Below are 12,500 nucleotides of genomic sequence, written 5' to 3' on the forward strand. Positions count from 1 at the left end.
CCTCCTCCTCCTTCCTCCTTCCTAAACCTTCCTCCTTTCCTCCTCCTCCATCCTCCTCCTCCTCCCTCCTCCTCCTCCTCCTCCTCCTCCTCCTCCCCCCTCAGCCAGCATCACAGCGCCCAGACGGCCCTGGGAGTGGCAGGCAGAACGAGTCATGTTTGTCTATGTCACCCTCGTCTGTCACGCCACGCCGGAGTGCGTAAATTGGCGTGCGGTCCCCGTAGAGTTTCGTCGGAGGAGGGCGTTTGTGTGTAGGGGAAAGAGAAAGAGAGAGAGAGAGAGACAGAGAGAGACAGAGAGAGGGGGAGGGAAGGAGGGATGGGGGGAGAGAGGGAGGGAGGGGGGGAGAAGGAGGGAGGGGGAGAGAAGGAGGGAGGGAGGGAGGGGAGGAAGGGAGGGAGGGAGGAGGAGGGAGGGAGGGAGGGAGGAGGAGGGAGGGAGGAGGGAGGGAGGGAGGGAGAAGAGAGAGAGGGAGAGAGGGAGAGAAAGAGGGAGGGAGGGAGGGAGGGAGGAGGGAGGAGGGAGGGAGGGAGGGAGAGAGAGAGAGAGAGAGAGAGAGAGAGAGAGAGAGAGAGAGAGAGAGAGAGGAGAGAGAGAGAGAGAGAGAGAGAGAGAGAGAGAGAGAGAGAGAGAGAGAGAGAGAGAGAGAGAGAGAGAGACAGACAGACAGACAGACAGACAGAGAGACAGAGAGACAGAGAGAAAGAGAGAAAGAAAGAGAGAGAGAGAGAGACAGACAGACAGACAGACAGAGACAGAGACAGAAAGAGGGGGAGGAGGGATGAAGGGAGAGAGAGAGAAAGAGCGAGAGAGAAAGACAGAGAGAGAGAAAAAAAAATAGGCGGATGGAAAGGTAGAAGAAAGAGTCAGTAAAAACAGAAACAGAGAAAGAGAGACAGAGAAACCGAGAGAGAGAGAGAGAGAGAGAGAGAGAGAGAGAGAGAGACAGAGAGAGAGAGAGAGAGAGAGAGAGAGAGAGAGAGAGAGAGAGAGAGAGAGAAATCTGGCGCACGAAAGAAAGTACGTATATGTATATGTATACGAGAGGGGAAAGAATCCTGTGTATGTGACAGTGTACGCGCGTGTGTGTACGTGTACATGTATGCATATAGGCTGGCGTTAGGGAAAGAGAAAGAGGAAGAGAAAGAGGAATTGGACGGGGGGCGGGGGAGGGGAGGAGGGGAGGGAGAGGGAAAGGGGGCGGCGACCCCTCACTTCTCGGGCGTTTTTTATTCTACTTGTTTGTTTATTTAGGACGAGAGAGGTGTGGTCGCGACGCCTGAAGGGGGGGGGGGGAGGTGGAGGGGATCTACTGCATCACCTTTACGCACAAACCCTAAGCTTCCTGGCGCTCTCTTTGTGTGCGCGCCTGTGTGTGACGATGCGTGTGTGTGTGTGTGTGTGTGTGTGTGTGTGTGTGTGTGTGTGTGTGTGATGAATATGTGTGTTTGTGTGACTATGTTTCAGTTTTCGTGTTGTTGTTTTTTTTACTTTTTTGGCGTGTGTGTGTTTCTGTGTGCGTCCTTGAGTGTGCATTAGTGTGCGCGTGTGTGTAAAATGAGTCCGCTTATGTGTGCGTATGTGTGCGTGTGTATGGAACGCACACACCCCACCGTCCCTCCCTTCGCCCCCCCCCCCCCGAAGACGGGCGGCAAAGTGAAATCCACGCTCGCTCTTGTCTGACTAAGCCTGAATAAGCCAGCCTCCCTCCTCCTTATTTACCTCAAAAGCAAGTCTCAATCACTTATCTTTTCCTTCAATTTATCTCCCCCTCTCAGCTCTATTTCCCTCGGCCTATTTCCCCTCATTTCACGTCCCCTCGATTTGTTTTTGTCTCAGGGGCAAGTCTGCCTTACATCCAGACAATCCTTCAGCTTGTCTTTGCCTATAGGAATCCTCTGGGATTTGTGTCCTTCGTCCTACTTTGAAATTTCCTCTTTTATTCTATTTTTCTTACTTTCTTTTTTATTTCCTTTTTTAAATTTTCATTTACTTTTTGTAATTTCTTAAATTTTAATTTCATTTTATCTATTTATTCATTTATTTATTAAAGTAGAGGGGTTTTGTTTTCTTCTTCTCATTATTTTTTCTTTGGATTCTTGATACAATAGTTATGTCTTCCTTTTATCCCTCTCCTTCGCTTCGTAAACATATATATGCTTTATATACTTTATCCATCTCTACTCTAAATCAAAATTTTAAATGTTTAGATGAAAATATCACTTATCTCATTCATCCATTATTTGATTATCTAATTAATAAAAAAAACACTTACTTTATATATAAATAATGTAAGTTAAATCTCGCGTAAAGTATCCTGAGATTTTTATAAACACTAAATTCTAGAAGTTACCAGACCGAACACACTCATACTTTCCCTTATCTTCCTTTCTTTAACGGAGTCTCAAATCACAGGATGAACAGTCTTTATACATCATAATCAAAGGTTCATCACAAAGACTTTAAAAAGATTAGCAATAGAATCGAGATGGTTTCCTTAACACAAACTGACAAGATCGGTCTTCGAAACTGATACATCTTTACACAAGCTTATTAATATTCATCTCATATGCAATACCTTGTTATGGGTCGTTGGCCTTATGCTCTCGTCAGTCTTTCGTTCGCCAGTTCTCTCTCTCTCTCCTTCTCTCCTTCTCTTTCTATCTATCTATCTGTCTATCTATCTGTTTATCTGTACTCTCTCTCTCTCTCTCTCTCTATCTATCTATCTTCCTTTTATTTTTATATTTATTTCCAGTCATTGGTTCCTATTCTCCTTCCCTTCTCTCTTTTTCTTTCTTTCTTTCTTTTTTTTTTATTCCTAATCCTTCTCTTACTCTTACTTCTCTTACTTTTCCCTTCTCTTATATATATTAATTTTCTCTTTTCTCTCTTTTTCCTCTCTCCTTACTCTCTTCCCTGTTCTGTTACTTTCTCTTCCCTTCTCCTTTTCTCTTCCTCCTTTCTCATTCGCTTTATCTGTATCCTCCTCTCTTCCTACTCTCTTACTCTCTTTATCCCTCTCCTTTCTCTCCTCCTACTCTCTCACTTCCTCCTTTCTCTCCTCCTCCTCTCTCTCCCTTCCTTTTTCCCCTCTCTTTAGTCTCTCCGTCCTCTCGCACTCTCTTTCCATATATCCTCCTCTCTCTCCCATCTCTCTTTCTCTATTTTTTTCCCTCTCTTAATCTCTCCTTCCTCGCTCAGTCTCTCTACCTTTATCATCCTCCTCTCTCTCCCTTCTCTCTCTTTCTCCTTTTCCCCTCTCTTTAGTCTCTTTCTCCTCTCTCACTTTCCCTAACCATATCCTCCTCTCACTCCCTTCTTTCTTCCTCTCTTTACCCCCTTTCTTTAATCTCTCCTTCCTCTCTCACTCTCTTTACCTTCATCCTCCTCCTCTCTCTACTTCTTTTTTTCTCCTTCCTTTCTCCCCTCGGTCTCCCTGCTCCCCTTCACCTGTGTCGACCTGTCTGTGTCAGCAAGTCCCCTTCTCTTCTCCCTCATTCTGCAGCCAATGCAGGCGGCCCTTCCCTGCTTCCCCTCTTTCCCCCTTTTACTCTTTTACTCTTTCCCTCTTTCACTCTTTCCTTCTTTTACTCTTTCGATCTTTCACTCTTTCACTCTTTCCTTCTTTTACTCTTTCCCTCTTTTATTTTTTACTCTTTCCCCCTTTCACTCTTTCCTTCTTTTATTCTTTCCCTCTTTCATTCTTTCCTTCTTTTACTCTTTCCCTCATGCCTCGCTCTTTCCTCTTTCCCCTCTTTCATTCTTTCCATGCTTCGCTCTTTCCCCTTTTTCCTTTTTCCTCCTCTTTACTTGCTTCGGTCTCTTTCTTTCTTATCCAGTTTCCTTCTTATTCTCCTTTCCTCTTTACTTCTATCTCGTCCCTCTTTCTTTCTTTTCCAGTTTCCTTCTTCCCTTCCCTTTTCCGTCTCTTTCTTTCCTTCTTTCCTTCCTCTTCCTTTCCCTTCTTCCTTCTTTCTTTCTTTCCCTCTTCCCTTACCTTCCTTTCCTCTTTCCTTCCCCTTTTCCTTCTCTCCTTGCCCTATCCCTATCCTATATTTATCCAATATATTTCACTTCTTTCTCCTGTGCATTTTAGTTCCTATCAATTTGGTCAAAAATATACATGGGAGAGATCGGGAAGGGGGGGGGGAGAGGGGGAGCGACAAGGGGTGGTGAAGGGAGAGGAGAGTCGGAAGAAGATGGAAAGGAAGGGAGAGAGGGAGAAGGGAGAGAATGGGATGAGAGGAAGAGAGTGGGATAGGAGGAAGCAAGGAGAGGGAAGTCGGAAGATGATGGAAAGGAAGGGAGAGAGTGGGATTGAGATGGGAGAAAAGAAGGGAGGATGGGAGGAAGAGAGGGAGAGGGAAGGGAGAGAACGAGATTAAAGGGAGAAGCGAGAGAATAGGATGGGAGGAAGGAAAATGAAGGGAGAGAGGAGAAAGAAAAGGAAGAGGTAGAAAGAAAGGAAAGGGCAGGAAGAAGAGCGTGTATGAGAGGAAAGAGGATGAAATAGGAGGAGGGAGAGGGAGGGAATCAAGGAGGGAATGAGAAAGAGGAAGTCGTGGAAGGGAAAGGGAGACTTAGAGAGAAAGAGGAAATGGGAGAGTGAGAAGGAGAACAGAATAAGGAGAAAGGGGATGGGAAGGGAACGATAAGAAAGAGAAAGGGCAGCAAGGAGACAGGGTAGGATGGGAGGAGGGAAAAAGAGGAAGAGGGTGGTAATGAAGAAATGAAAGGAGAGTAAAAGGAGGGATAAGGTTTTTTTTTCTCAACCCTTATTTTCACTCCTTATTGGCTCCCCCCCCCCCCCTCTTCTCTTCTACGGATTTCACATTTAAGATAAACTGGAATTTTCTCCCTCCTTCTTCCCCCTCTCCTTCCCCCTGTCGCTATCTATCTATCGAGCTCTCACTCCTGTCTCTCTCTCTATCTCTCTCACTCTTTCTCTCCTTTCTCCATTTCCTTCTTCATCCTTGCTTCCCTCATCCTTCCCTCTCTCTCCTTCCCTTTTCCTGATTTCTTCCTTCCCTTCCCCACGCCTTTCTCCCTTGATTCCTCCTCTCCTTCCTTCCTCTCTCCTTCTTCTCTTCCCGCCTTCCCCTCTTCCCTCATTTTCTTACCCCCTTTCCACCTCTTCCCTCCCCCCCCTTCTCTCCTCCCCCTCCTCCTTCCTTCTTTCCTTCTTTCTTCCCTCACTCCCCTCTTCTCTCTTTCCCCTCTCCCTTTTCCTCTTTATTCCCCCTTCCTTCACCTTTCCCCCTCTTCCCACCTTTTTCTTATTACCTTTCTCCTCTCTCCCCTCCTTCAGATTTCCCCCTTCTCCTCCTTTCCACCTTTCCTGTCTTCCCTTTTTCTCCCCTACCTTCTTCCTTTTTTCCTCCCTTCCATTTTCCCCTTCTTTCCCTTCTTCCCTCTTCCCTTCTTTCTCCTTCCCCTCTTCCTTCTTTCCTCCCTTCCATTTCCTCATTCTCCTTCCTTCCCCTCTTCCATCTTCTGTCTTTCTTCCCTCCCTTCTTCCCTCTTTTCTCCCTTCCCTCTTCCCTCTTTCCTCCCCTCTTCCCTTTTTCCTCCCTCCCCTCTTCTCTCTTTTCTCTCTTCCCTCTTCCCTCTTTCCTCCCTCCCCTCTTCCCTCTTTTCTCTCTCCCCCTTCTACCCCTTCTCTCATTCCTCTCCTTCTTCCCTCCTTTCCTTCTTTCCCCTCTTCCCTCTTTTTTCCCTTCAATTTTCCCCTTCTCCTCCTTTCCCCTCTTCCCTCTTCCCTCTTTCCTCCCTCCCCTCTTCCCTCTTCCCTCTTTCCTCCCTCCCCTCTTCCCTCTTCCCTCTTTCCTCCCTCCCCTCTTCCCTCTTTCTTCCTTTCAATTTTTCCCTTCTCCTCCTTTCCCCTCTTCCCTCTTCCCTCTTTTCTCCTCTCAATTTTCCCCTAGTCCTCCTTTCCCCTCTTCCCTCTTCCCTCTTTCCTCCCTCCCCTCTTCCCTCTTTTCTCCTCTCAATTTTCCCCTAGTCCTCCTTTCCCCTCTTCCCTCTTCCCTCTTTTCTCCTCTCAATTTTCCCCTAGTCCTCCTTTCCCCTCTTCCCTCTTTCCTCCCTCCCCTCTTCCCTCTTTTCTCCTCTCAATTTTCCCCTTCTCCTCCTTTCCCCTCTTCCCTCTTCCCTCTTCCACAGCCCCGACCACCGTCCAACCGACCGACGAACAGACGCATTCATCGATTCAGAAAATAATTACCTGCTTTACTGTGTGATTTTCCCAATTTATCTCTCAAAACCCATTCCGGGGAGCGCCGACCCCCTCCTCCCCCTCTACCCCCTCTCTCTCTCATTACCCCTTCCCCTCTTCCCTCATCATCTTTCCTCCCCTCTCTTTTTTTGACGTACCCTCTCCACCTTGTCTTTACTTCTTTATTTTTTTTCCTTTTTCTTTCCGCTTTACTCTGCCCTTTAATTTTGTCTTCCCTTCTCTCTCCCTACCCCCCCCTACTCTTTCATCTCCATCTCCCCTCTCCCCTTCCTCCATCCTTCCCCCTCCCCTTCCTTCTCCTCTTTCTTCCTTCCCCTCCTCTTTTCCCCTCCCTCTCCTCCCACTTTCCATCTCCTCTTTCCTGCTTCCCCTCCTCCTTTCCCCTCCCACTCCTCCCTCCTTCCTTCTCCTCTTTCTTCCTTCCCCTCTCCTTTCCCCTTCCTCTCCTCCTCCACTCCTTCCCCTTCCTTCTCCTCCCCCTCCTTCCCTTTCTTTCTCCCCCCCCCTCCTTCCCTCTCCTCCTCCCTCCCCTCCCTTATCCCTGATTCGCTTGTGGATTATCATACAGACGCCATAAGTATGATGAATGGGAACATGCTGTCTGATGTGTGTTTGTGATTAACGCATCTCTCGATGTCAGTTCATTCAGAAGTTATGGCTGGCGTTGTGTTGTGATGGGTTGGGGTGGGTTGGGTTGTGATGGGTTGGGGTAGGGTGGGTTGTGATGGGTTGGGTTGTGGGGGGTTGGGATGGGGTGGGTTGGGATGGGTTGGGTTGTGATTGTTTGGGTTGCGATGGGTTGGGGTGGGTTTGGTTGTGATGGGTTGGGGTGGGTTGGGTTGTGATGGGTTGGGGTGGGTTGGGTTGTGATGGGTTGGGGTGGGTTTGGTTGTGATGGGTTGGGTTGGGGTGGGTTGGGTTGTGATGGGTTGGGTTGGGGTGGGTTGGGGTGGGGTGGGTTTGGTTGTGATGGGTTGGGTTGGGGTGGGTTGGGTTGGGGTGGGTTGGGTTGTGATGGGTTGGGGTAGGGTGGGTTGGGTTGTGATGGGTTGGGTTGGGGTGGGTTGTGATGGGTTGGGGTGGGTTGGGTTGTGATGGGATGGGGTGGGTTGGGTTGTGATGGGTTGGGTTGGGGTGGGCTGGGTTGTAATGGGTTGGGTTGTGATGGGTTGGGGTGGGTTTGGTTGGGTTGTGGTGGGTTGGGTTGGGGTGGGTTGGGTTGTGATGGGTTGGGGTAGGGTGGGTTGGGTTGTGATGGGTTGGGCTGGGCTGGGTTGTAATGGGTTAGGGTGGGTTTGGTTGTGATGGGTTGGGTTGTGGTGGGCTGGGTTGTAATGGGTTGCGGTGGGTTTGGTTGTGATGGGGTGGGTTGGGTCGTGATGGGTTGGGTTGTGGTGGGCTGGGTTGTGATTGCTTGGGTTGGGGAGGGTTGAGTTGCCATGGGGTGGCTGAATTAGCGATGGGACTGTTTGAGGTGGGTTGAGCTTTGCTAAGGTTGATCTAAGTTGAGATAGGGTTGGTCTTGAGTGGGTTGGTTGGGCTTAGCTTGGTTTTGGTTAGGTTGTGGCTGGGTTGAGTGGAGTAGGTTGGGATCAAGGTACCTTTACATAGGTATAGGCATCTTGATGAAAATACTAGCTGGCAACTTCTGGGCTAAGCCCCGCCTCATCGTCTTTACTCAATGCATGTATCAAACATTTATTTTATTTCTATTTTTCTTGGTTTCCTTTCCGATAATTTTTATTCCACTGTTATTACCGAACCATCCGCCCCCCAAAAAATAATGTACTGAAAAATATTTACCGTAAAATATCTTACAAATTCTTGGGGTCAAAAAAGGAGGCGGAGCTAATGACGTCACTGTGATTAGCCAATGAGAGTCCGCTGTGAGATGCTAGATATAACTAGATACACAATCATTTATATAATTCCCTCGCTCTTATTATAATTACCAGAAGTAAAACCAAAATTCCCCTCTTTTATTTATGATACTGGAGAGTTCGTTACCATTAACAGCCGTCAGAATACTCCAGAGAAAAAGTCAATTTATTTGTGGGGTTCAACAGACTAAATCGAAGTGGCGTTACCTGGCTATACGTTCCTTGCTTGGGATGTTGTAAGGTGGGTTCGTGTCAGATTGGGTGGGTTGGTGTTAGGCTAGGATGAGGTGGGGTGGGTTACAGTGAAGTGGTGCATTTGTTAAGTTTGGTTATATGTGCATACGTATAATAGAATGTGCGAGTGTAAGGTGGACATGTGTGCATGTGTATGTGTCTGATTGTGTGTGTGTGTGTGTGTGCGCGCATGTGTATGTATCTGATTGTGTGTGTGTGTGTGTGAGCATGTATGTGTGTGTGTGTGTGTGTGTGTGTGTGTGTTTGCATGTGTGCGGGTGCATGTCTGTGTGTGTGTGTGCACGTTGGTATGTGTTATTATGTATATGTGTGTGTGATTATGTGTAAATGCGTATGTATATGTGTATACATGTGACTATATGTGAGTGTGTGTATCTGCATGTGTATTTGTGCAAATGTATTGTCCGCGTGTGTACGTGTATTAATTCCGTTTATCTATCTGCCTGTCTACAACGTATAAATATGCGTGCGAATAAGCGCCCCTAAACTTCCACTTTCATATTCCTCCCTTGACTGTGTACATCAACGAGATTGCATATTTGCGTGCACATATTACCAGCTTTGGAACTTTTTCTTCCTTTGTGTGTGTGCAGTGTTGCGTGTGCAGATACGATGTACTGAGAAAAAAAGAAAAAATAATAATGATTTTGAAAAGGAAAAAAGTGAAAAGAAATAATGAAAAGAAAAAAAGAAGTTTGAAAAGAAAAACAAGAAAAAAATGAAAAGAAAAAAAACAATGTACACAAAAACCGGTTTGTTTTAATAAGCAAGAATGATCTTTGAATTTCGATTTTCGCTTTTATTTTATTTTGTCTTTTTTATCAGAGAATAACTTAATGGAGTAAAGAAAATGAAAATAGGCGTTATATTGCGTAGAGAAATGAAAGAGATTTTTAAGGTTTTCAAAATTAATTGCTCAGTCTTTTATATTTTGATCCTATTCTTTTGAATTTGTTAAATGCTAGGCTTTGCAGGTTTTTATTATATGATACAGATTTTTTTTACCATTGTATCTTATTCTTTTTCTCTGAATCTTTACCATTTCATTTCCCACAAAAATCTATTTGTTGTTGTTGTATTTGTCGCTGTTGCTGTTAATGTCATGTGCCATTATTGTTATTATTGCCAGTGTCATTGTCTCTGCCATTCTCCTTCTTCTGGCGGCTTCATTATCACTGACATTATTATTGTTTATTGTTATTATTAATGTCATTGTCATCGCCTTAGTCATTGCCTTTGTCAGTGTTGTAATCGTTGCATTTTTCATTTTTAACCTCATTGCCGTTGCATTTAACATTATTACCATCACTGCCACTCTCATGCCGTCATCATCGTTGTCATTGTCTTTGTCATTTTCCTAGTTATTTCATTCACGTAGGTACTGCTATTGCTAGCATCATCGTCATAGACTGCCATAGCCATTGTTAGTGTCATGATTACCGTCATAGCCATGGCCGTAGTCATTGCCATAACCATTGCTGGTGTCATCATCATCGCCATGGCCACGGTCATAGTCATAGTGATTGCCATAGCCAGTGCCATCATCATCATCAGTGCTACTTTCATTGTCATAGTCATTGTCACGGTCACCGTCATCATCATCATTGCCACTGTCACTCCCACAGCTCCTGCCACCGCCCCCGTCACATCCCCTGCCACCGCCCCTGTCACAACCCCTGCCACCGCCCCCGTCACAACCCCTGCCACCGCCCCCGTCACATCCCCTGCCACCGCCCCTGTCACAGCCACACCGTAAGCGTCGATGTCCTTGTCGATGCTGCAATTTCGCTGGTGTCTTCCTCCCGCTGATCCTCCCTGCGGCATCGCTCGTGGCAATCACCTCACCGAGCCTTGCAATATAACCACCACCTCCATAGCGGCAGCAGTTATAAAGCAGCAGGAGAGGGAGGGCGAGCAGTTAGGGAACCAGAGGCAAAGAGTTTTCCCCTCCTTTTTTTTTTTTTTTTTTTTTTTGAGAGGGGAAATAGTGAGAAGAGGGAGATGGGTACGGGGGGAAGGGGAGGAGGAGGAGGATGGGGGGGGGGGAAGAGGGGGGGAGGGTGATGGGGTGGAGGGGGAAGGGGGAGGAGGAGGAGGTGGGTGGGGGGAGGGGAAGAGAGGAGGAGGATGATGGGTAGGGGGAGGGGGGAAGAAGGGAGGAGGAGAATGGGGGGAGGGGAAGGGGAGAGGAGGGCGATGGGGAAGAGGGGAGGAGGAGGAGGATGGGGGAGGGGAAGAGGGGAGATGGGTGGAAGGAGGGGAGGGAGAAGAGGGAGCTGGTGGGGGGGAGGGGTCATGCACATAGGTCGTTCCAGCAGCACCCGCAAAATGTAAGGCAGGAGGAGGAACAGCAGTGGAGGGGAAATCCAGAAAACACAACAGCAGAAAAGCAGAGGGAAGAGCAAGAGTAACAGCAGCAGGGACAGCAGTTGGAAAAGGCAGACATAGAAGCAGCAGGTAAAACAGTGGAGAAAAGCAGAAATAACAGCGGACGAAAATTGAGACCGAAGCAACAACAGCAGGAAAAGCAGCAGTAATACAGATACAGGGAACAACGGCGGGAAAAGCAGTAGTAACAGCAGTAGCAGAAAACAGCAAAAGGTCAACAGAAACAGCAAAAAGAAACAGTAACAACAGAAGCAACAGAACCAATAGGAACAGCAGCATCGGAAGCAGTAAGAGCGAGTGGGCCAGGAACAGCAGATGCAGCAGCAACTGCAACAGCAGAAACAGCAGGAAACCGTGAAGCTTCAACGGCAAGAAGAGCAGCAGAAAAGGAAGAGGCACTGGCACTAGCATCGGAAACAGCAAGAACAGTAAGAACAGCTTCAGGAGGCTCAACAGCAACAGCTTAAGGATGAGGAGGAAGGAGCGGGACAACAGTGACAGTAACAGAAGCAGAATAAAAAAAAAATAAATAAATAATAAAGAAAAAGAGCAGATGAAAAGCTGAAACTGGAACTGTACAGTCTCAGCAGCAACATGTAGAAGTAATACGATATCAACAGAAAAAGGAAGCAGAAACAGCAGACGCATTAACAGCAGAAGCAGCACGAAATTCAGAAAAAAAAATCGGCAACAGCAGCAGAAACGGCAAGAATGTCTTCGGGATCAGCATGGCCTCAACAGCAGCACAAGAAGCAAGTCGCGAGTGCAGCTTAAAAGCACAAGATCAGCAAGAGACGGGAAGAGCAGCAGCAACTGAAACATCGAAAAAGCAACACCGAAAGAAACAGCAAGGGAAGTCTCGAGAACAGGAGAAGCCTCGTCAACAGCAAAAATATCGAAAAAAGCATCAGGAGAAGCCCCACGAACAGCAGCAGAAGCCTCGGCAGCAGCAGAGACATCGAAAAAGCAGCATCCTAATACACAGCAAGAGCAGCCCCGAGAGCAGCAGCAGCAGCAGAAGCCTCAGCAGCAGCAATGGCGCGAGGCGAAGGAGGGGCGAGTGCGGCAAGGAGCGGGGTCAGAGCGCGGTCTAGTCCTGGCTAGAAGGAGCAGACGGAGACCATCTCAATATGTTGGTTCAGGCAGCCCGAGCCCTCCTACTGCCCATTATGGTAATTACCCAACCCTTTGGCCACCACTCGCTGCCTCAAGACATCGCTCGGCCCCTTGTCCTGGCCATAGGGCGCGGCCGAACCTATCTGGGAAGCGGCCGAGGACCAGCGCGCGCCTCCCTTCACGTCTTCTGAAATGAGCATCACCAACAACCGGTCCGGAATGCTTCGCTCGCTTCCCACTTTGCTTCGTTCCCGGATTCGAGGGGAAAGGGGGGGGGGAGGTCCTCTCTCTCTCTCTCTCTCTCTCCCACTCTCTCTCTCGCTGGGGCTTGGGCTCTCGCTACCTCGCCTGTGAGCCTGGCTACCCCTCTCTCTTTCTTTACACGCTCTCTCTCTCACTCACCCGCTCTCACCCTCTCTCTCTCTCTTCCTCTCTCTCTCTCTCGCTCGCTCTCTCTCTCTCTCTCACCCTGAGCGATGCCGGGAGGGAAAGGACGATGCTTTTAGGCAAGGGTGTGTGGCACTTGCTCGGGTACAACCCCCATTATGTGGCAACAGGAGGCATTCAAATCAAGATCCCAGATTAACCCAGCCTCCTTTGTTTTCTGGGTAATTGTCCGGAAC

At 47.8% G+C, this 12,500-nt stretch overlaps 1 protein-coding gene across 1 annotated transcript; it reads left to right on the forward strand.

Annotated features, from left to right (window-relative positions):
- The first annotated feature begins 10,135 nt into the window (after window positions 1–10,135).
- On the forward strand, window positions 10,136–11,855 carry LOC113808216 (uncharacterized). Its single transcript, XM_070141554.1, has 3 exons — window positions 10,136–10,312; window positions 10,983–11,189; window positions 11,343–11,855. The coding sequence occupies exons 1-3, from the start codon at window positions 10,136–10,138 to the stop codon at window positions 11,853–11,855; spliced, it is 897 nt and encodes a 298-aa protein (XP_069997655.1).
- Window positions 11,856–12,500: the final 645 nt, after the last annotated feature.

The sequence above is a fragment of the Penaeus vannamei genome, chromosome 28, assembly GCF_042767895.1.
Source record: "Penaeus vannamei isolate JL-2024 chromosome 28, ASM4276789v1, whole genome shotgun sequence".
NCBI lineage: Eukaryota > Metazoa > Arthropoda > Malacostraca > Decapoda > Penaeidae > Penaeus > Penaeus vannamei.